The sequence below is a fragment of the Colobus angolensis genome, unplaced genomic scaffold (genome assembly GCF_000951035.1).
Source record: "Colobus angolensis palliatus isolate OR3802 unplaced genomic scaffold, Cang.pa_1.0 Scaffold381, whole genome shotgun sequence".
NCBI lineage: Eukaryota > Metazoa > Chordata > Mammalia > Primates > Cercopithecidae > Colobus > Colobus angolensis.
This window is the reverse complement of record NW_012117166.1, coordinates 389,385-413,452: the sequence shown is the minus strand read 5'-3', so window position 1 is coordinate 413,452 and position 24,068 is coordinate 389,385. Positions and strand designations below refer to the sequence as shown.

At 51.1% G+C, this 24,068-nt stretch overlaps 1 protein-coding gene across 5 annotated transcripts; it reads left to right on the top strand.

The window, feature by feature from the left end:
• Positions 1 to 24,050, top strand: APBB1 (amyloid beta (A4) precursor protein-binding, family B, member 1 (Fe65)). Of its 5 annotated transcripts, XM_011954305.1 has the most exons (15): positions 1 to 98; positions 8,071 to 8,802; positions 15,317 to 15,492; positions 15,592 to 15,648; positions 15,732 to 15,817; positions 15,928 to 15,991; positions 16,435 to 16,584; positions 16,949 to 17,076; positions 17,176 to 17,181; positions 17,467 to 17,581; positions 17,722 to 17,806; positions 18,080 to 18,163; positions 22,966 to 23,081; positions 23,218 to 23,394; positions 23,476 to 24,050. In XM_011954305.1, the coding sequence occupies exons 2-15, from the start codon at positions 8,085 to 8,087 to the stop codon at positions 23,641 to 23,643; spliced, it is 2,130 nt and encodes a 709-aa protein (XP_011809695.1). In that variant the 5' UTR covers positions 1 to 98; positions 8,071 to 8,084; the 3' UTR covers positions 23,644 to 24,050. The 5 variants fall into 5 exon arrangements, with proteins under 5 accessions (XP_011809695.1, XP_011809699.1, XP_011809696.1 ...); XM_011954309.1 differs by lacking the exons at positions 1 to 98; positions 8,071 to 8,802 and adding an exon at positions 13,490 to 13,765; XM_011954306.1 differs by lacking the exons at positions 1 to 98; positions 8,071 to 8,802 and adding an exon at positions 13,749 to 14,394.
• The last annotated feature ends 18 nt before the right edge of the window (positions 24,051 to 24,068 follow it).

Genomic DNA, 24,068 nt, shown 5'->3' with positions numbered 1-24,068 from the left:
TCCTGGGCGGGGGATGTTGTGATGGAGAAGCCGCGGCGGAGCCCGAACCCCGCAGCCTGAGCCACCTCCGTCATCTGGGCCCGGGACTCGCCGCGCAGGTAGGAGCTGTCCCTGCCCCGGCCCAGCCCCAGTGGCTGCGTCCCGATCCCCAGCGGCCGGCGGACCCTACAGCCCCTACACCGCGGCAGCCCGGGTCCCCCGGCCGGCCCCATCTCCCATCCCCCATCCCCCATCCCCGGGCTGCCCTCTCACCACGCGCCTACGGAGCGTCCCCTCATACCCACCATCGCAGGGTCCACTCGGGCCCTCACACTGCCCCCTCCGCTGCCCTTTACCTCCTGCCCCTCAGGGTGACTAGGGGCGGGTATGGAGGACGCGAAACCAGGGGCGGTGGGGGTTGGGGGAGGGGAGGCCCAGGGCCGGGAAGGGGACGTGGAGTGGAGTGGGCTGGCAGGCCGCGCCGATTCCAGCAGGGGTCCCAGGCCCTGGATCTGTCAAGCCGCATTCTGTTGCCCTCGGCGACCGAGGGGTGTGCCCTGGGGCGGCTGTGTCCACAGCTCAGCCAGGAGGCCTAGCACTAGCAGGAATACTCAGTAGGATCAGTTTTCCCACTGCCAATTCCTAACCTGTTTTGTATCCGCCTGTGTATCTCTTGCATTCTGAGCCCCTCCAGCTATAGTCCCAGCTCTCTCTACCCTTCAGAGTCTACGCTTGCTGTCTTCCTTACTTCCCATTCATTCTTAAAATCACTCCGCTCTGTGTCCCTGACAGTTACTGAAACTGTCCAGGACAAGGTCACCGGAGACCTCCCTGTGGAGAACTCCAGTAGACACTGTTATCTCATTTACCTTTGAGTAGTATTCGGTGGGGTATGTCAACTCACTCTCATTGAAGCGTTTTCCTGCTTTCTGCCCTACAGCATTGTCTGCCCTTCTCAATCTCATTTGCTTCCTCTCCTACTCTCTAGATGCTGGTAAGGCTCTTGGCTCTGTCCCGAGCTGTCTTCTCTCCTTCTCTGTTCTTTCTCCCCAGATATTTTATTCACTCCCAAAGCTTCAAATTTCATATATATGCTAATGATTCTCAAATTATATATCCAGCCCAGACTTCTTTCCTGAAATCCAGACTCATATATTCAGCTGCTCTCTTGACATCTCCTTGAAAGACAAACAGGAATTCCAAACCTATAGATTCCAAGCTAAATTATCTGCCCTGGTTTTCTCTGTACCCTACTTCCAAATCTGTTCTTTCTTCATATCTCAGAAATGGCTATTTGCCAATGTGGAGTCATGAGCAAGACTTGAGATTAACCCCTCTCTCACCCTCTGCATCTCATTTCACCAAGTTCTGTCACCACTGCCTAAATATTTCTCAAATCCATTCATTTTGCTCTTTTCTCACTGCCACCAAAGTTAATCTGGGCCACCACCTTTTTTTTTTTTTCCTTGACTACTTTAATAGCATACCCTCTTGCCTACCTCCCTTTAACTGTTCTCAACACAGCACCCAGAGTGATCCTTTAAAAAATGCTTCCACTCACTTATTCATGCAACACATATAATTTGAGCACCTAATACATGCCAGGCACTGTGTTATATACGTCCTGAAGATATAACTGTGAGCAAAAGAGACTGAGTCCTTGGAGCTGACAATCTAGGAGAAAAATCAAATAAGAATAACATTATGAATGTAATATATACCATGAAGAGAAGCTGTATGGTGCCTTGAGAACGCACAAGAGCAGCAGCTAAACTGGTCACGGGGATAGGGAGAGAGGGTCGAGGTCAGCTTCTCTGAGAATGTGACGTTTGAACTAAAATATAGTGGGTGAGTAGAAGTTGATTCAGCTTAGAGAGTAGGAGAAGAGGTCCCAGGCAGTATGAAAATCATGTGCAAACACCTTGTAGAAGGAAAACACATGATGTCTTTGAGGAATCGGAAGAAGGTTACTGAGGCTGCAGAGCAGAGTGACCAAAGCCAGGGGCAGGGAGGAAGAAGGCAGGCACCAGACTGAGCAGGAAATTTAGGCCATGTTAAGAATTTTGTCTTGGCTGGGCACAGTGGCTCACGCCTGTAATCCCAGCACTTTGGGAGGCTGAGATCAGGAGTTCGAGACCAGCCTAGCCAACATGGTGAAACCCCATCTCCACTAAAAATACAAAAAATTAGCTGGGCGTGGTGGTGTGTGCCTGTAATCCCAGCTACTCAGGAGACTGAGGCAGGAGAATCGCTTGAACCCAGGAGGCAGAGGTTGCAGTGAACCGAGATCGCGCCACTGCACTCCAGCCTGGGGGACAGAGCGAGACTCCGTCTCAAAAAAAAAAAAAAAAAAAAAAAAAAGAATTTTGTCTTAAAGGCCAGGCACAATGGCTCACGCCTGTAATCCCAACACTTTAGGAGGCCGAGGCGGGAGGATCGCTTGAGGTCAGGAGTTCAAGACCAGCCTGGCCAACATGACAAAACCCCATCTCTACTAAAAGTACACAAAAATTAGCTGGGCACGGTGGTGTGTGCCTGTAATCCCAGCTACTCAGGAGACTGAGGCAGGAGAATCGCTTGAACCCAGGAGGCAGAGGTTGCAGTGAACTGAGATCTTGCCACTGCACTATAGCCTAGGTGACACAGCAGGATTCCACCTCAAAAAAAAAAAAAAAAGAATTTTGTCTTAAGGTCTTTGTCCTTGGTTGTAGTGGATGTGGAGAGTAGATGCAGTTCAGAAATTTTTCTCAGAGAGGCAATCATCAGTACCTATGGATGGACTGAACATAGCAAGTGCTGGAGAAGGACATGTCAAGATGTACCCCTACTTCAGATTCACAGAATAGGATGGATTGTATCATTCCATGAGGCAGGATCCTGAAAGAGGACCAGTTAGTGTGTGGGAGTGGGAAAGACGAGTGGGTATATTAGCTTGAGACATCCAAGTGGAGATGTTGAGTAGAAAGTTTAATGTACTTGTCTGGAGCTCAGGTGAGGGGTCTGAAATGGAGATTTGAATTGGGAAATCATCAGTGTATAACTGAACCTGTGGGCATGAATGAATATTTATACTGATTATAGGATAAGAAAGAGGAAAGGGCATGAGAATAAGCCATAAGAAACTCCAGCATGTAATAGCCAATAGAGGAAGATGAGCCAGCAGAGGAGTTTAGGAACCCAGCAAACAGTAACAAGAAGTGTAAAAGATGAGATGAGATGAGGAGTGTGGAGATGAGAGTGTGGAGGCCACGAATAGAGGCTGGATGAGAGATTCATGGGGTCAGATGCTGCTGGGAGGACAACCAAGATGAGGACTGTGTCTGTTGGATTGAATGACACAGGGGTCATGTTGACCTTGCTAGGAGCTGTTTCTGAGTCGTGTTGGGAGTGGAAGCAGGTTTGGAAAGAGTTGAGGAGTGAGTGGGAGGTGAGGAAGTAGCAACAGTGAGTAGAGACAACTCTATCAGAAAGTTTGCCTGTATGGGGGAGGAAAGAGCAGTGAGTGGCTCTGGAGGAGTGTCAGGTCAAGTTGGGAGATAGTGGATCCTATTGAGAAGGAGAGGTTGATTATATAGAAGAGAAAATAGATAAACAGTGGCATAAAATTCCTGGAAAGGCATCATAGGAAGAATCCAAATGATAGGTGAAGCAGTTGGTTTTGGGAAGGAAAGAAAGGGATAGGTGCTGAAGTTTGGTTAGGTTTTTATGTTTCAGGATGTTCCCCAGTTGGATGGCTTCCCTTTCCTCTGTGAATTAGGAGGGGAGATCATCCTCTGAGAGGGGTGGCCCACAGAGAGTTATGTCCTTGTCCCAGGCAGGCCTTTGCTGATGTCTTGGCTATAGCAAGCCCCAGGTTCCTGTAATGCCCTCCTCTTCCTCCTTCATGATATTCAGTCAACAAATAGGGAATGCTATGGGTGCCAGGCACTGTTCTAGATGTTGGCGTTACACTGCGTTGTAACAAGTTATTCAATGACTGTTTCCCCCTAAACTGAGAACTCCTCCAGAGGAAGAACCATTTCTTTTTTATTCATCACTCTCACCTGTGTCTAGCACAGTGCCTGGCATATGGTAAGCTGTCAGATTAGACAACTCCTGACTTGGAGCAAGACTTAACCCCAACCCCTGTGGTCTGATACCAGGATCTTCAGGCTTAGTGGCTACTTCTTTCAGTTCTTGCCCTGAGGCCCCTGCTCAGCTCCCTGCCTTGAGCCAGAACCCATTTGGCTCTTTGCATCCTTTGGTAACTCCAGTGAGAGGGGAGAGATTAGGTTGTGTTCCTTCTCTAAAAAAATTGGACTGAGGTCATCTTTTTGACCTCGAGCGGTGGGGTGTTGGTGATCACACCACCTCAGGCTAGATGCTAAGGCTTCAGCACTTAAACAGTTTCCCCGTTCCTCCTCTAATACTTCCTGGCCTGGTGACCAGATTGGCAGGGCTGCACTGAAGTCAACTTGGCTCTTCATTGTTTCAGCCTCACAGCGCATGCACCCTTTTCAGATCATAACTCCTAATGCCAAGGAGGTCAGTCTCAGCCTGGCCTTTGAGAAACCTGGCTCTGTACACCACTGCTTCAGAGAAGAGTTTGCCATCCTTAAGGCCCTCCGAGCATGGCAGAGTCATGGAGTCTTCTACTTCCTGAAACCCATGGAGATGCCACTCTTGAACAGTGTCTGTGCCAAGATATTGGTTTAAGCTACCTCCCTCACTCCCTTTTCCTAGATCTCAGCCCTCACCTCTCCAGGATTCCTGTCCCATCTTACTTCCCTCTCGGGGATCCTTTAGCATTCTCTGACACCCTCCCAAATGCTCCCTTTGCTCCTCTCCAGCCCATTGGGCCACACAGCCTTTCTTGGTATTTATTCCCAGCCAGTTCTGAGCTTCGTAGATCCTCCCAGCCCCTGTGTCTGTCCCGTTCATCCTTTCGTTCCTTCTGCGCGACAGCCCAGTCTATGGCGGCACACAGCACACTCTCTTTGGTAATGGGAATGTGAAATAGAATAAGACACTGTCTCAGATATTCTGATCGAATGTGGTCCTGGATGTTGTGAAACACGAAGGAGAGAATAGTCACTTGATGGTGGGAAGAGAACAGGAAAGACTGCTTAGGAGCTGTGACTGCTGAGGTTAGTTTTGAAATACAAGCAGAGGTTCTCACGAGGGGAGACAGAATTCCAGGCCGAGGGAGCAGTATAAACAAAGACCCAGGGCTTTAAGAGTGTGTGACATGTTCCAGAATCTGCCACACTTCTTGTGGCTGGAGTATAAGGTATAAAGGAGGTGGGAGGTAGGGAGAGGTCTGACAGGTTATAGAGTTTGGCTCAAGGGGGCTCTTGGGTGTTCTGCTAACGAGTGCAGACATTATCCGAAAGGCAGTGGTGAGCCCTCCAATTTTCTGAACCAGGGAGTGACACAATCTGGTTTCCATTTTTGGAAGATTACTGTGGCTCTGGGAGGAGGCAGAGCTATCTATTTTTTTCTTCATTTATTCCAGTGGCCATGAGTTTTCTCATTGGCCAGGAGGAGTCACACTGAGCAGATCAACAGCTACACGTGAGGCAGACACATGCGCATAAACCTTTTTCATTTTACAGATGTATGGGCAGCATCGCCCTAGGGTCTGAGGAACTAGAGACATAGAAAGGTGAGCTATGGGGCTGGGCTTAGTGTCTCAAGCCTGTAATCCTAGCACTTTGGGAGGCTGAGGTGGGTGGATCACTTGAGGTCAGGAGTTCGAGACCAGCCTGGCCAACATGGTGAAACCCTATCTCTACTAAAAAAAAAAAAAAAAAAAAAAAATACAGAAATTAGCTGAGCATGGTGGTGGGCACCTGTAATCCCAGCTACCCAGGAGGCTAAGGCAGGAGAATCACTTGAACCCAGGAGGCGGAGGTTGCAGTGAGCCGAGACCATGCCATTGCACTCCAGCCTGGGCGTACTGCGCCTGGAGAGATGGGCAAGCCTTGCTCAGGTAGCTGCAACACCTGTGCTCAGTGCTGAGGACACAGAGGGAAGGGAGGTAGTGGGGAGTCGGGGAAAGAAAGAACTCCTTTATGGAGGAACAGGGAGATAGGGAACTCTCAGATAAGACATCAAGGAGAAAGGTCTGTACAATGGGAATTAGAAAGAGCGCAGTGCAGTGTTTGTTGGGATGGTCAGTGAGGGAGAATTGTGTGTTGGTGGAAGGGTCGGGTAGGAAGAGAGAATCAGTGAGGCCATCGAGGGAGGAGAGAGTAATGTGGTAGGGGCTGTCTGAAGGACGGCTTGCATGGAGGGCTCAGGATGAGAGAGAAGTGGGCAGTGGTTGGTCAGGGAGAAATAACTGAAATCGGGGGCTGGTGAGGGTCCAGGGAGAGAGCACTTTCTTGTGGGGGTCCAGGAAGGAGAGCAGCAGAGCAGCTGGAAGGTCAGGGAGAGTGGGGAGGATAGAATGGGGCCGAGGGTGGGTCCCTGGGCGGCGGGCTGGAAGGATAGTTGGGACTCAAACGGTTGCGAGAAGCTGAGCCACGAAGGGCTGTGAGGAGGCAGAGGGAGGGGTCGGGAGGGGAGCTGGCCTTGTGGAACAGGACGTCCACTTCCCTGAAAGGCAGGTGGAGTTTGTGTGGGGCACCATGAGGTGCAGTAACACAACCAAAGTGTTTTCTGACACTGGCAGAGGAGAGGCCAAAGTGAAGCCTGGAGGAAATGGGGACTGATTCATACATTCATTCAACAAATATTAATGGAGGTCCCGCTCTGTGCCAGGACTATGCTAGGCACTAGGCATTTAACCAAAAAGGCAAAATCCTCACCAACACGGAGATTATAAATTGTAGTCGTGAGGAGACAATCATTAGACAAAGTAAATAACAAATTGGCTTGTCAGATGGTGACAGGTGCTGGGGAAGAATTAGGGATTGCTGAGGAGGGACCGAGGTAGCCTGTGGTTTTAAAATGGGTGTTCAGGGAAGGCTTCACTGAGGCTGTGACATTTGGTCAAAGATCTGAAAGGCTGGGCTGGGCGCAGTGGCTCACGCCTGTAATCCCAGCACTTTGGGAGGCCGAGGCAGGCGGATCACGAGGTCAGCGTTTGAGATCAGCCTGACCAACATGGTGAAACCCCATCTCTACTAAAAATACAAAAATTAGCTGGGCATGGTGGTCGGCACCTGTAATCACAGCTACTCAGGAGGCTGAGGCAGGAGAATCACTTGAACCCGGGAGGCAGAGGTTGCAGTGAGCTGAGATCCTACCATTGCACTCCAGCCTGGGTGACAAAAGCAAGACTCCATCTCAAAAACAAAAACAAACAAACAAACAAAAACCCCAAAAAGCAAAGATCTGAAAGGCTGAAGGGCCCAGGGGAAAGGCTCCCATAGTGATCCAGGACAGGGCATTATAAGGGCTGGCAGAGGGACCGGTGCCCAAGGGGAGCTACTTCATGGAAATTGTCACCAAGATGTAGCTTCATCTGGCCAGAGGAGCCATGAATTGCAGCCGAGCACCCTCCCTCTGTGACCTGCCTTCCTGTGCCATGCCCTGTAGGGCTGGTTCTGCAGCTTGTTTGCTCCTGTCCTCACAGTCCCTAGTATGGGGTGGGCTCGGGGGCTGGTTGAGCTGAGTGATTTATGGGACTAGGAACACAGCCGGAGGAGCTTACAGTGGTGGGGCTTGGGATGGAAGTGCAGCAGGAGAGGGGCAGTCAGTGATCAGTGTCCAAAACACACAAGCCAGTCCCACTCCAGCGGTGTTCCTGGCACAGTAAGCCCCGGGTGGATGAGCTGGGGGGTGGGGAGGCACAGAGAGCCATTGTGTGGAGGCCCTGCTGGTGGGATCAAGGGCAGAGCAGGCACCAGCTGTGCCATCCCAGAAAGTTCAGGGCAGGGGATATAGGGATGGGGTGGGCCTCAGACCTGGGCCTGGCCTGTGATGGGGACGATAGTGCTGGGACAGAAGATGAGCCCAGTCATTCTCATAGGATACAGAGCCATGGGTGCTAGCCTGCTTAGTGCAGGGAGATGAGGAGGCACAGGGCATAGCCCTGGGGCAGAAGCTGTGATGCTGCTGTTCTGGACCAGAGGCTCAACAGCATCTCCCTTCCCCACCCCACAGGAGCTGCCAAGGCCATGTCTGTTCCATCATCACTGAGCCAGTCGGCCATTAATGCCAACAGCCACGGAGGCCCTACACTGAGCCTACCCCTGCCTCTGCACGCTGCCCATAACCAGCTGCTCAACGCCAAGCTGCAGGCCACAGCTGTGGGACCCAAGGACCTGCGTAGCACCATGGGGGAGGGTGGTGGGCCTGAGCCAGGCCCTGCCAATGCCAAGTGGCTAAAAGAGGGCCAGAACCAACTCCGGCGGGCCGCCACAGCCCACCGTGACCAGAATCGCAATGTGACCTTGACCTTGGCGGAGGAGGCCAGCCAGGAGCCTGAGATGGCACCCTTGGGCCCCAAAGGCCTGATACACCTGTACTCTGAGCTGGAGCTCTCAGCCCACAACGCGGCCAACCGAGGCCTACGAGGACCTGGCCTGATCATCAGCACTCAAGAGCAGGGGCCAGATGAGGGAGAGGAGAAGGCGGCAGGGGAGGCTGAGGAGGAGGAGGAGGATGATGATGATGAGGAGGAGGAGGACTTATCTTCTCCCCCAGGGCTGCCTGAGCCCCTGGAGAGTGTGGAGGCCCCTCCCAGGCCCCAAGCCCTTACAGATGGCCCCCGGGAACACAGCAAGAGTGCCAGCCTGCTGTTTGGCATGCGGAACAGTGCAGCCAGTGACGAGGACTCAAGCTGGGCTACCTTATCCCAGGGCAGCCCCTCCTATGGCTCCCCAGAGGACACAGGTACCTTGTGGAGCTTGACATGGGCATGTGGGAGGGTGTGAGGGCAGAGGTTAGGCCTCTCATATAGAGGCCAGCGCCAGCCTGATGTGAGCTGAGAGCCCATGTCCTGAGGCCACAGCAGGCCATGTCCAGGCTTTCTCGTTCAGAGAGTGCTGGGACATTCTGGTAGATCTGACCATCATGCATGCCCGGATGGATGGATCTGTTCATTATGCATGCCACCATGGTTGATAAGTGGACTAGTTTGTTTACTGGGCACTGACTAGGTAACTGGCTCTCTACTCAGCATTTTCAGGCTTTATCCTCACAGTAAAGCTGTGAGGTAAATACTGTGATTATCCCCATATTACAGATAACAAAAAAGAGACCCGGAGAGGTTTAGTAGCTTTCTCAAGACCACAGACAGGCTGAGATTACAATAGAGCTGAGATCTAAACCAGGTCTGGGTCCAGGTCTGAGCTCTTGGCCCTGTGTTACACTGCCACCACAGCACAGAGCACAGTGCACTTAGGTGCACTTGGGACAGTCTGCCCCGTTTTAACAGGTCATGTCTGTGGGGAGCTGCTGTCAGGAGTAGGATATTGACTAAAAGTTAGAAAAGAAAACCCTTTGGGTAGGGGGAGGAGAATAGATACTAGGATTCCAGGGCTTAATAATTAAATATGTCCCATTTAAATCAGCTGAGTCTCCACATTTTCTAATGTCATGTAGAGAATACAGGAAAAGCTGAGGAACAGAGGGTGGAGATAATGGGCTATAGTCACAACCCTGGATTTCTGTAGATGGGGGTCTAAGAAAGATTAGGAAAGACCCCCATCCTCACCAGGCAGCGGACACCATACCCGTACCCCAAACTGTGCCATCTTTGTAGAGAACGTGCAGTTCAGATGAGCCTAGGGCTGCACACCATCCCCTTTCGAAAAACTCATTCTGGACATTTTCAAACATATACAAAAGTAGAGAGAAAAGAATAATGGTCGGGTGCGGTGGCTCAAGCCTGTAATCCCAGCACTTTGGGAGGCCGAGACGGGCGGATCATGAGGTCCGGAGATCGAGACCATCCTGGCTAATATGGTGAAACCCCGTCTCTACTAAAAAAAAAATACAAAAAACTAGCCGGGCGACGAGGCGGGCGCCTGTAGTCCCAGCTACTCGGGAGGCTGAGACAGGAGAATGGCATGAACCTGGGAGGCGGAGCTTGCAGTGAGCTGAGAGCCGGCCACTGCACTCCAGCCTGGGCGGCAGAGCAAGACTCCATCTCAAAAAAAAAAAAAAAGAAAAGAAAAGAATAATGAGCCTGATTTACCCATGACCCAGTTTTACCAATTATCAATACATAACTAATCTTGCTATCTACATGCTGTCTTCCATTCCTAGGCCCAGCGTAGGTTATTCTGAAGCAAATACTTTTATTTATAAATGTTTACAGCTGGGTGCAGTGGCTCACACCTGTAACCCAGCATTTTGAAAGGCTAAAATGGTCAGATTGCTTAAACCCAAGAGTTCAGGACCAGCCTGGGCAACATGGCAAAACCCCGCCTCTATAAAAAATACAAAGAAGTTAGCCGGGAGCGGTGGCATCAGCGGCTGTGGTCTCAGCTCCTCAGGCGACTGACCTGAGAGGATCACCCGCGCCCAGAAAGTCAAGGCTACAGTGAGCCATGGTTGTGCTACTGCACTCCAGCCTGGATGGCAGAGACCCTTTTTCAACAACAACAACAACAACAACAAAGTTTACTTTTGCATTTCTGAAAGATAAAACTCTTAAAAAAACCCACCATAATATCAATGTATCTACAAAAATTTAATAATAATCTCTTAGTCTCATTAAATATCCAGTTGATATTTATGTTTTTAAAAAGGCTGGATTGAGGCTGGGCACAGTGGCTCACACCTGTAATCCCAGCATTTTGGAAGGCTCAGGTGGGCGGATTGCTTGAGCCCAGGAGTTCACAACCAGCCTGGCCAACATGGTAAAACCCCATCTCTACTAAAAATACAAAAATTATCTGGGCATGGTGGCAGGCGCCTGTAATCCCAGCTACTCGGGAGGCTGAGGCAGGAGAGTCACTTGAACATGGGAGGTTGAGGTCGTGGTGAGCCGAGATTGAGCCATTACACTCCAGCCTGGGCAATAAGAGTGAGACTCTATCTCAAAAAAAATAGAAAATAAAAAATAAAAAAGAGACAGTGTCTCACTATGTTGCCCAGGCTGGTCGTGAGCTCCTGTTCTCAAACAATCCTCCTACCTTGGCTTCCCAAAGCACGAGGCTTACAGGCGTGAGCCACCATGTCTAGCCTGATCTATCTCTTAAAGTTTCGTTTGATCAAGTTCCCCCTCTGTCTATTTGTTTTTTGCTTGCAGTCTTGCTTTTGTTTTTTAACTGAAGAATCATGTTGTTTGTCCTGGGTTTTCTATGGTCTGGATTTTTCAGACTCTCTCCTGTGGTCATATTTACCATGCTCCTCTTCCCCTGGATTTCCTGTAAATTGGTAGTTAGTTCTAGAGCCTTGATCAGATTCAGATTTGAGCATTTTTGTGTTTTGCTTTTGCAAGAATATTTCATAGGTGGTATTAAATACTTCTACCAAAGGCAAAGTCTGATTGCCTCTCTTTTCGTGATGTTAGTGGCCTTTGGCAGTCATTGCCTCAACTCCTTTTAAAAGGAACAGCCCCTCCTGCACTCTAGCTGATTACATGTGGGATTGGGGTGAGGAAAAATGTAGTCTCAATGCAGCCAGTTAAAGGGAAACTGAAAACTAGATATTGGTGTAAAATAGCCCAATTTCTAAACGTTAATGACAAATTCTATTTTTTAAAAATTAGCACGGTGCAGGCCACACACAGTCTGTCTGAGGCTTGCATCAGTCTGCAGGTTGTAGGTTGCAAGTTTGCAAGACTAGGAGGTATGAGTCAGTGACCAGATAGAGGCCTAGTTGCTCAGTTGCCCCTGGGTTGGTCACTGTGGTGGCTGCAACTATGAATAACCTATGAAGCTTCTAGGAATAGGAGGATAGTATTGCTGAAGAGCTGGGATGGGTTTGCTGGGCAGTGACCTCAGCAAGGATGTTGGAGGGGCGAGAGGATTCTCAAGAATCTTGCACTGGTGGAAACTTTGTGAATTGAGGATAGAGGTGGGGGCCAGCCCAGGAAAGGGGCCAAGTCACTGATTACTCTTTTATGACTGTGTTGCTATGACCAAGAGGGCTGCAGAGAAGGTTTGTGCTTCTGCAGAAATGAGGCTAGAATTGAACAAAAATTATTTTCTCTTTCCTATTGTAGGATATTCATAGAGCTATGGATTGAATGCATAAATGCATGAATTCATGAATTAAATGAATGATGAATGAATAAACTTTACTACCTATGTTGAATTCATACTCTGCTCCAGGCCTTGTCCTAAATGCTGGAAATGTAGACTGTGAGGCAAAGATGTTTTTACCCTCCTGGCCTTGACATCCTGGTGAGGAGACAAAGAAAGAAACAGGAGGTTATGATCAGTGCGATGAGCTCTCTGGGGCTGGGGAAGTCCAGGAGGGGCCCCTGACCCTGCCTGTGAGAGTGGTGGGGGAGAGGGCAATGGGTCAGTTTTAGAAGGGACATGTATACTGATGTCTGAAGGAGAGGTAGGTGATAGCCAGGTGAAAATCCCGAGAAAGGGAGGTGGGCTGGGAGAGGACGAGGAGCGTGTCCCAAGCCAAGAGAGAGAAGGGGAGTGGCCAGAGGTAAGGCTGAGAGGCAGACAGGGGTTCATGACAACACATAAAACCTGGGGAGGAATTTGACTTTATCCTGAGGGCAGTGCAAAACAATTAAGAGGATTAAGTTGGAAAGTTACTTGATTAGTTTAGCATCTCAGAAGAATCATTTGGGCTGTAGTGTGCAGCTGAGATTGGAGAAGACCAGACAGGAAGAGAAAGACCAGTTAATGATGTTTTTGCAATGATCCAGGTAAAAAAATGCCAGTAGCCTGGGCTATGTTAGTTATGTGGGGTGGAGAGAAGGGGAGAGCATTAAGTGAATCACTGATTCCTGAGCAAGTGAGTACACCTGGCTTTGCCACTAAAGGCATTTGTGAATGAATAAATGAAGGAAGGAAGGAATGATATCTGAACATTTAATATATTTTATGTGTAAGTGTCTGCATGAATCAATGCAGGAGTGAAGGTGTACATTCTGGAATAAATGCATGTATGTGAAAGCAAAGGCCTGGGTGGGCTGTGCTTGGAGGGAGATGTGCCAGGCTCCAGAAGGGCCTCCCAGATGGCCAAGCAGGGAGAAGCTGCCCTTCCAGGACAGATCGGAAGGATGAAGCTCTTTGAAGCAGGAAGGTGCAGGCTGTCAGGGATGGCAGATGGATTGGTGTGTGTCACTCAGGAGATGGTGAACTGGTCCCCAGATTCCAGAAGTGTCCAGCCCTCCTGAAGCAGACTGTGGCTATGGAGGGCATGGAGGCCTTAGGTGTGGTGTTCCTGGAGGATTTTAGCAGGAGAGTCCTGAGGCAATGGAGGGTCTCTGGGGAACAGCAGGTATTCCCTGAGCCTCAGTTAAGTTTCAGGCGCCTATTGAAAACCTTATTCCATAGGGTGTGAGTTAGGGGGAAGTGGGGGCGGGGAGAGGCGGTGATGGCTGCCTAGAAGGTGGATGGGCAAGAGCCACTCCTCTTTGGGTGTCTGTGGGCCCATGTCATTTGGAAGCTGAGGATGGTGAAGCACCCTGCCTGAATAACTCATCAGGTGTGCAGCCACCTTGGAGTAACGACGCCCACTTCCAGCCCTGCTGTGTCTGGTTGCCCAGCAGCCAGGGTCTTGGGACTGCCTGTCCCTTAGTGCTGCCTCTTGGACCAGTCAGGATTCCTGGTTTCCCTGGTAACGGGAAGCACGTCAGCAGTCTGGGCGCTTCCAGCTGGTCCTGGTGCTGCGGTTGCCGAGGAGACGCTGCAGCCTAGCTGGGCCCTGGCAGGTGAGGGGTGGGGGGTGGTGCTGGGAAGCCCCAAGCCCAGCCTCAAGCTTGCTGGGGCTCAGGAGCTCAAAGCCCACCCTTGGTGTGCAGGTTCTGGACGGGCAGGATCCCCGAAGGCCTTGAAACCACACCCTATTTATGCTGAGAGCTATAGGCCCAGCAGGGCCCCAGGCAGGTGGGGTATTCCTGAGGGGCTGTCTCCTGGTATCCCTAAGACAGGGCTTGGCTTAGGCACTGAGATAACCACTGGAGGGTGGGATGGAGATTCAGGATTGGGGGAGGGGAGCCAGGGTGAGGAAGAAGAGGTGTGAGCAGGAGGGGCTGGGGTCTCATGAACCTCCCTTTCTCCTCCTTTCCCCACCCCCTCAAGGAGATTCCCTTGCACAGTGGTCCTGGCCCCTCCCTAGCAAGCTTCAAGCGGGGGAGGATCTTGCCTGGCAGACGCTCTGCCCTGGTGAGAAGGGGGCGGGATGAGTTTTTCTCTGCAGCCCAGCACCAGGCTGTGAGCCCCAGCTGGCTGGGCTGGAGGGGCTTTGAGGAGGGAGGGTGGAGGCAGGAGGGGCCGGGAATGAGCGCCACGTTCTCCCAGGACTTTTTCCTGGCCATCATCTTGCAGGACAGCAGCCCAGGTGAGGGGCAGCACGAGGCTGGGCATCATGTGGGGTGGGGCTGACAGGGAAAGAAGAGTTAGAGGACGCATGAGCGGGTTACAGGGATGGAGTGGTGTGGCTCTGCCGGCAGACAAGGGTGTATGACACAGATGCGAGGTATGTGTGTATGTGCGTGACATGTTTGCTTGCAACTGTGTGCAGCAAGGGTCAGGAAGTGAGTGTCTGTGGTGTCTGCACACATTTGGCAGGGTTTGATGTATGCCGTGTGTCTGAGTGTGGGTCCACCTGTATGTATGGTACCCACACATGTGTTAGGTGCCACTGTGGTGTGGTGTCTGCACACCTGTGTGACAGGGGCTCGTATGTTTAGCTGCATGTGCATGCCTCTGTGGTGTCTGCATAAGTGTATGGCTAAGGTTGGTGTGTGTGTTTGCCCATGCACGTACATGTGCACCTGTGTGTGATACCTGCCATCTGTGCTGGCATTTTCTGTGTTGCATACCCTGGTGTTTGTGGCTACACAGGTGTGTGGTAGGGCTTGTATGTGTTGTGTGTCTGTGTGTACATGTATGTGTGCAGGAGCTAAAAAGTGTTCCCCTTCGTGTTCACTGAGATAGAGATATGTATGAAAGGAGGTTAATTGGGGTCACCCAACCTTCCTTGCTCCTTTCCTTCCTCCTTCCCTGCCTTCCTCCTTTCTGCAGTGTGGCCACATTAGCCACCAACAGGGCCCAGAAGGAGACCTGAGCCGTGTCCCCTACTGGTGGCCCCACATGTAGTGACTCCAGACTATAGGCTTTAGGCAGAAGCAGGAATTGTGTTGTGGTATAGCTTTTCCTCCACCCCTTCTCAACCATGGGGTCTCAGAGGGGACTGGGCATAGGCACCAGCTGTCTGCTCTTTAGGAAGGCTGACCCTCACCAAGCCTCCCACCTGGCAGATTCCTTCTGGAACCCCACCGCCTTCGAGACGGATTCCGACCTGCCGGCTGGATGGATGAGGGTCCAGGACACCTCAGGGACCTATTACTGGCACATCCCAACAGGGACCACCCAGTGGGAACCCCCCGGCCAGGCCTCCCCCTCACAAGGGAGCAGCCCCCAAGAGGAGTCCCAGGTAAGGCTCACAGGCCTGTTGGTTTTGGGCCAGGGGAGGGAGTATGTGCTGCTGGAGTAGGATAGGACACTCGCTCACTACTCCCTTCCCTCCTCCTAGCTCACCTGGACAGGTTTTGCTCACGGAGAAGGCTTTGAGGATGGAGAGTTTTGGAAGGTGAGTAAGGGGACCTGCTTTACCACGGGATAGCTGGAGGAGGTACATCACTTTGATCCTGATTCCTCAATCCCCTTCCCAAGGATGAACCCAGTGATGAGGCCCCAGTGGAGCTGGGACTGAAGGAACCTGAGGAGGGGACATTGACCTTCCCAGCTCAGAGCCTCAGGTGAGCTGCCAGATGCAGTGGGCTGGCAGTGGGATAGATCTGTCTGGAAGGGGCCTTGGGACAGCTCCATTTATGGGGGCCCTGTGCCAAGTATTACCATCTGCCTCCAGCCCAGAGCCGTTGCCCCAAGAGGAGGAGAAGCTTCCCCCACGGAATACCAACCCAGGGATCAAGGTTTGTTCAAGACTGACACCCATTCTGAGACCAGGGCCCTCTTGTGTGTAGGACAGCCCCTAATATTGTGCTCTGAGGGGTCTCAGTGCAGTCCCCAGGTCCTGAGTTAGGAGTTCTTCCAGTCTCAGCAAAGAGCCCTGTGAGTGAGCTGGAGGCACTTCCAATTTTTAAATCAACCAGCCCAACAGACAGGTTGGGGGCCCTCGTAGTCTTGGTTCAGGTGCTTTTTAGTACTAGCCAGGGTCTCATATGATATCTCCGTCACCCTCACCACATCCCCCTCTCCCTAACCACATCCTGTTTGGGGAGCTTCTCCATCTTAGTTCAGAACACCCTGCCTCCTGCCATACTCTGTATTCAGGAACTCGGCTGTGTCCTGTGCTGAGGGCTCTCCAGTTTTGACTCCGATCCTCTACCTCCTGCCCCTCTTCTGTGTCTGGCAGTGTTTCGCCGTGCGCTCCCTAGGCTGGGTAGAGATGACCGAGGAGGAGCTGGCCCCTGGACGCAGCAGTGTGGCAGTCAACAATTGCATCCGTCAGCTCTCTTACCACAAAAACAACCTGCATGACCCCATGTCTGGGGGCTGGGGGGAGGTAAGGACCTGAGCCAGCGGGGGTGGTACTGTGAGAGAGTGTGAAGGGAATTATGAGAGATGGGAGGTCTGACCTGCCCACAAGCAGGCTGGGAAAGGGGCATATTGGCCCTCCCTAAGTGGCAGCCCTGTGGGATGGATGAGTGACCCCAGGCTAGGACCTTGCGAGTTGGTAGCCTAACAACAGTGGAGTCGATGTGAGAGATGACACGTGACCTGCACTAGAGTGAGGCCTGCAGGGCGGGTGGTCTGACACCAAAGCAGGGGCCCCAGAGCTGTGGCTGACATCCCCTGAGCTGCAGGAGTCAGAGATCAGCCACCATCCTGGCTGGAGTCCCACTGAGTGCCTGCTTCTGGGCCTGCAGGGAAAGGATCTGCTACTACAGCTGGAGGACGAGACGCTAAAGCTAGTGGAGCCACAGAGCCAGGCACTGCTGCACGCCCAACCCATCATCAGCATCCGCGTGTGGGGCGTTGGGCGGGACAGTGGAAGGTGGGAACAGGGCCTGGGATTCCAGGGTGGGAGTTCATCCAGCATCAGAGTCCTCCTCTCTAACTCTGTTCTTTGCCTCTCTTGTGCTGCTGGACCCAGAGAGAGGTACTGTGCCTATTTTTCCCCTCCTGCACCTGGACCAGATGCCTGGAAGCACCCAAGCTCCCCTCTTCTGCCCTGCCCCTTCTGACCCGCTATGCTCCACCATTACTCTCCATCTCAGCATGCTTGCCTGTCTACCCTCCCTCCAGAAGACAGCACCTATGGGGGACCAGCTGTGGGCAGAAGCCCTGGAGGAGCTGTGACGGGCAGGGAAGACGTGCGTGGGGTGGGGACCAGGCTTGGCACTGGATGGTACTGGGAGACACTGAGGTGCCCCTCCCCCAACAGGGACTTTGCCTACGTAGCTCGTGATAAGCTGACCCAGATGCTCAAGTGCCACGTGTTTCGCTGTGAGGCACCTGCCAAGAACATCGCCACAAGCCTGCATGAGATCTGCTCTAAGGCACGGCCCCCTCCACTCCCTGGACTAGCTGCCACCTTCACTCTACAAGGGTGTGGGTGGGGTTACTGAGTGGGGTGGGGGGGCCCCAGGGCAATGAGGCTCTAATAGATGCTCCCTGGCTCCTCGCCTTCCTTCCTCAGATCATGGCCGATCGGCGTAATGCCCGCTGCTTGGTAAATGGACTCTCCCTGGACCACTCTAAACTTGTGGATGTCCCTTTCCAAGGTCAGTGTCAAAACCCCTCCAGGTCTAGCTCAAATTTGTTGGCAAAGGTGGGCGACTCAAGGAAAGGCATGAGCTCCTGGACAGCGCTGATAGAAAAATGAACACATGAAGACTGAATACTCCAATAAGTGGAGGAACTCCGGTTAAAGGGAGGCAGGGGACGAGATGGAAGTAGGACCTCGGCTGGGCAAGTGTCTAGCTTATGCCCTGCTGGTGGGGACTGGGTGTGAGCAAGGTTTGCCACCATGATCAACCTTCTCTTCTTTCCCATAGTGGAATTCCCAGCGCCTAAGAATGAGTTGGTCCAGAAGTTCCAAGTCTATTACCTGGGGAATGTACCTGTTGCTAAACCTGTTGGTATGTGTGTCCTGTTTCCAGGGGCTGCTACCTTGATCCTAAAGCTCTGCCCCTACCCTCTGCCTTCCAATACTTCTTCTACCAGACCTTCCTCATGCTTCATGTCTCCCTACCCTTTAAAATGCATCCCACCTCCCTGTACTTCTGTCCTAGCTATATTCACTTTCCTGCTTATAGCAGCAGTCAGCATGCCTTCGCTGAGCATCAGCCACGTGAGTGGTGCTGAACCAGGCACAGAGGGAGACCCCACTCCTTCATCCCATGGAAAAGCTTTGGTGGGATTGGGAGGCAGCTATTAGATGACTGGAGACACCAGACAGCAGCCTGTAGCTGGGTTAAGTGTTACAGCATGAGCTGTGGGCTGGGAGTATCAGGAGAAGGAAACAGTGAGCATAATTGTCACATAGATTATTGTCGCAAATAAGTTTTTTTTTTTTTTTTTTTTAAAGACAAGTCTTGCTCTGTACCCCAGGCTGGAGTGCAGTGGCATGATCTCAGCTCACTGCAACCTCCGCCTCCCGGGTTCAAGCAATTCTCCTGCCTCAGCCTCCTGAGTAGCTGGAATTACAGGCTCCCGCCACCAGGACTGGTTAATTTTTGTATGTTTAGTGGAGATGGGGTTTCACTGTGTTGGCCAGGGCTGGTCTTGAACTCCTGACCTCAAGTGATCCACCCGCCTCGGCTTCTGAGAGTGCTGGGATTACAGGCTTGAGCCACTGTGCCTGGCCTGATCTGGTTAACTCTTATATTTCAGTGCTGTCATAGTATCTGCTATTTATTTGTTCATTCACTTAACAAATACCTTTGAAGCTTACCATGTGGCAGGCCCTGGACTAGGCGCTGGGAGAACAGTGGCCGCAGTCCCATTTTCATAGAGGTTATAGAAGGTTGTGGTAGAAAAAAACCAGGAATTAATAAAATAAGCACACAAATAAATGTGTGAGTTATTCCTTGAGAGAAAGTAGCAAGATATAACAGAGGAATTTCATCTAGTCTGGGGTCGTAAAAGACTTCCCTGTGAAAGTGACATTTGAACTGAAATCCAAAAAATGAATAGAAGTGAATGCAGTCAAGTGGAATGGAGGTGGGCGTAGGATGGGGGAAGATCAGGATCTACAGTGGGAGGCACTTTGGCACTTCCAAGGTACTGAAAGAAGGCCAATGCAAGATGAGGCTGAGAGCCGGGCAGTGGCCAGGCTACCAGGTCAGGGATCTCAGGGATTATGTTAATGATTTTTTCTTCATCCTAAGAGCAGCAAGGAGTTATTGAAGTCTCCAAGAGTGCACTTGCCTTAATCAGATTTGAATTTTGAAAGCTCACTTTGGCTATTTCATGGAGGGGACTGTTAGGCGGGTGGAGGTAGATGTGAGCAGCTCAGTTAGGAGGCCCTTGCAGTAGTCCTGGCCAGTAATGAGAGTATCTTGGACAACAGTGGAGCTGAGGAGGAGTGCATGGATTCCAGAGCTCTTTCGACAGGTATAGTCAACAGGCCTTGGTGATTGGTTCAGTGTGGGTGAGGGACAGAGGCATTAAGGGTGACTCCTAGGTTCCTGGCTGTTGGACCTTCTGGATAGTGGATTCTTTCTTTCAAGGTGGCAGATGTTAGAAGAGGCCAATTTGAGTGTGGAGATTGTAAGCTAACATTTGGACATGCTGAGTTTGAGGTGCCTTTGGGGAAACTGAGAGGCAAAGTCAGATTGGCAGCTAGATTCACAGATCTGGAGCTGAGAGGAGAGGTCTGGGCTGGAGATAGAAGTTTTGGCATTATTGGGTTGTAGAGGTAATCAAAGCCATGGATGTAGAGTAGCTTGACCCTGGAAAGTGGGCATCCTGAAGTGAGAAGGGAAATGAGGCTAGTCATAGCCTTGAGGCCCTCCAACATTCAGTGGATGGGTGGAGGATGAAAGTGCCAAGGATAGTGACAACAGGAGAGAGGCAGGAAGAAGAAAAGAGGCTACTTGAAGAAGTGGTGGCATATCATGTCAAAAGACACTTAGGAAGAACTCAACAGATTTTTGATGAATGAATTAAAAAAATGAATTAATGAATAAATGAGACTAGCTTCAGATTACATGGCCAGGAAAGCTAGACCTAGGAGTCAAACCCTGGTCATCTTTAATTCTCTGCACTTTCCCTCATACCATGCTGACTTTCATGTCCAAAATCTTACATTGAAAGAGGGGACCCTTCTTAGAAAAGGTGGGGATTGAACTGAGGTTTTGAAAGAAGGCTTGGATTTGCAGAGTGGAGTGGATATTTCATTTGGATTCAGTATCACTGCCAAAGACTTGGAGCTAGAGTTGAGAAAAGCATGCTGACCCTTATGCCTTTGCTTTCTTCCTTCTCATCCTCAACTTCTAAACCCTTGTTGGCTCTTCTGGTTGTTACCCCCATTCCCATATGTGCTTTTTTCCATCTACCACTTGACTCAGGTCCTCCCTATGCCAGATCAACTGGCTGTGACCCTTGACTGCTCCATCAGCTCCACACTTTTGGACAAGTGGCCTCTAAACTTACTTCCTGCTTTATCTTATGCTCCTTTTTAACCTCCTTTTTTTAACATTAGCCCCTCCAGAAGCTGCAGTATTCATTCATTAATCACTCATTCATTCAACAAGTGGTAATGAGTGCCTGATGCGTGTCAGGCACTATTCTAGCTTCTTGGCATACATTGATGAACAAAAGTGACAAAGCTCCCTGCTTTTATTTAGCTTACATTCTAGCAAGGAGAGACAGACAATAAAATGAGTAAACCATGGAGTATATTAGAAGGCAACAACTGATACAAAAAAAAAGAAAAGAAAAAAGAAAAGCACAGCAGGATAAGGGGGATTGCATGTGGGGCTGGAGGTCAAGGTCACGGTGTAGGTTTTAGTCCTGAGTTGTTATCAAATCTGACCGCCTTTTTCCATACCTTGCTCCACTGCTTTCACTGCTTCCCTGCCAAACCTCCTAGGACTCTGAGGCCAGGCTCCATCTCCCACTGCCACATCTACTCAGCAGTTTGACTTCGATGTCCCTTTCACACAACTGAACTTTGAGATTTCCAATCGCCCTGGCGTAAATGTCATAAACATCACACCCCTCTGCCTGGCTTTTTAAGCACTCTGCAATATGACCTGGCCCATCCACTTCTGTGACACTTGGTTTTACCAGTTTGGGTGCATTTGCTCATGTTGCCTTGAGAGTGACTTGCTCATGCATCTGGAATTTCTTCAGCAAATAAGCGCTGTGTTAGAATTGGGGACAGAGGGATTAATTAAATTCCATTTCTGTTCTTGAGATGGCCAAAGCCCAGGGTGGAAAAAAGTTTGCCAGCAGTTACAAGATGTTGTGGTAAGAGTTGTCTCAGAGTTGTCTTCTCCCTGCCCTGCAGCAGGGATGGCTTCCTAGAGAACACCTAGTCGGAGCCCTGAAGGATGACAGTCTGGAGTTTCTCAGTCCAGCGGGGAAAGGGCACTCAAGACAGAGGCTTTTCCCTCAGTTGCAGTCTGTGTCCCTCAAGGGCATTATCTTCTCTTGCTTTGTATTCCCCATCTGCCTTGCAGGCCATTTGCCAAGATTGGTTGTTAATAATAATGCTACACAAATCATCTGAAGCTCAGGGAGCAGTAAAATATGAGGCTTGACAGCTCTGGGGAGGCCAGTTTTTGGAAGACTCGCATGCTTTTGGGAGCCGTTTGGCCTTGCTCCAGCCAGAAGTAAGATGAGCGAGGCCAAGATGGGAGAAGACATTCAAGAAAGACATTTGTCCTCTGCCTACAAAGAGTCCACATGGTCCGCTCCTAGTGGGAGCTGAGAGGCACTAAAAGGGGCAGAGGGCCTGGGAGTGGACCATGGAGGCATACGCCTTTTGCACTGGCATTGTGCAGAGACAGTAGATCACATGGCCAGCTTATAAGTGTGGGGACTAGAACTGATGCCTTCACCACACCATGTGCTCCTGCCTTGGTGCTTTGCTGAGTGCAAGCAGAAGTGGGATCCATGAGGGGAAATGTTTAACAGCAGTTTGAGGTGGAGGAGAACATGCATTATAAGGGAAACCTGATTGATCTAAAAGTCAGGAACCTTGGGTTCCTTGGCCCTTGAGCACATTATAGACATTCTTGAGTAGAACTAAGATCTTGAAAGCCTTTGTAGTTCTGAAAACTAGTAATATAGAGAAGAGGTAGGAGAAAGGCATGGCTAAGAACCCAGGCTCTGAAATCAGACTGCCTGAGCTCAGGTCCCCATTCCTTGATGTGACCTAAGGCATGTTACCTATCTCTACCATTTCCTTATTTGTAAAATGGAAATAATCTGTTGTGAAGTTGTTGTGTAGGCACAAATGAGGTAATACACTGTGATGACTTAGCACAGTGTGATACAGAGTAATCACTCCTCAAATAGATTAACTTAAAAAATAATTGGGTCTTGGGAGAGGACTGGCCTGTAGGGGCTGACTTGGGAGTTATTGTGGTGTGAAGCAATGTGGTGTCTGAGTGTGATGAGCGCTGAGAGAGTACAATTTGGGGAAGTCAGAACTTTGGGAGGTCAGTCAGTTCACAAGTGTGGAGGAATAGGCAGAGCCAGTGAAAATAACGAGCCTAGGATTCAAGATTTTAAAAAGTAGGAAAATGTCCATTACTGAAGCCAGGGGCCCCAGGGAAGGGATACTTGGACAGCATTGTCCAAGATGTAGGCTGGCAAAGTGGGGATGGGGCAAAGGCCCTGGGTTTGACTGGGTGGAGCTCGAGTTCTAGGGTAGAGCTGGGGTATCCTCTCTCTACCCTCAGTGGTGTCTTGTGTCCATATGTTCTAGGGGTAGATGTGATTAATGGGGCCCTCGAGTCAGTCCTGTCCTCCAGCAGCCGTGAGCAGTGGACCCCAAGTCATGTCAGTGTGGCTCCTGCTACCCTCACCATCTTGCACCAGCAGGTAAAGAGCTGGGGTAGAAGTCGTGGCTTTGCCTTGCCGTGGAGGGGAGACAGGGGGTGAAGGGAAGAGCTGCTAAGATGGATGTGGAACACAGTGTGGGGTGGTGTTCCTTTTTAACTGAGTTCCCTCCATGCAGACAGAGGCAGTGCTGGGTGAGTGTCGGGTGCGTTTCCTCTCCTTCCTGGCCGTGGGCAGAGATGTCCACACGTTTGCATTCATCATGGCTGCCGGCCCAGCCTCCTTCTGCTGCCACATGTTTTGGTGCGAGCCCAATGCTGCCAGCCTCTCAGAGGCTGTGCAGGCTGCGTGCATGGTAAGCCGGTAGGGTGGCGTGGTGGTGGCGTGGCCCCATGTGAGGCAGGCTGGAGAGTGACTGCCCCCCTTGCCTCCGCAGCTTCGCTACCAAAAGTGTCTGGATGCCCGTTCCCAGGCCTCCACTTCCTGCCTCCCAGCACCCCCTGCTGAGTCCGTGGCACGGCGTGTAGGGTGGACTGTCCGCAGGGGTGTTCAGTCGCTGTGGGGCTCCCTGAAGCCCAAACGGCTGGGGACCCATACCCCATGAAGAAGCCTCTGCCTTCCCTCCACCTGCTTGTGTTGGGCCCCAGGGAACTAAAGGGTGTGGGTCAGGTAGGGGTCTAGAGGCTATTCCTAGGCCTCAGGCCTCCCAAATATGCCCCTCCCCAGTAGCTAGGGTTCCCTGCCTAGGAGCTGGGGAGGGAGAGATCTAATCCCTTCAAGGAAGTCATAACACTGGTGTGGTAACAAGAGGAGCAGGAAGCAAGGCCAGCCCTGGCTCTCCATCCCCATGTGTTTCAGGTGGAACAGGAGGAACTGGCCCAGGCCAGGCCTCATCCTCCTGGGACCCAGCAGGGGCAGGAGGAAGGGACTGGTCCAGGCATGGGTCCCTTCCCTTTGCTCCGTGGGCACCTCTACTGTATTGATATCACTAATAAAGTCTGTCTGCATTGCTGTGTGCCTTCTATGCCT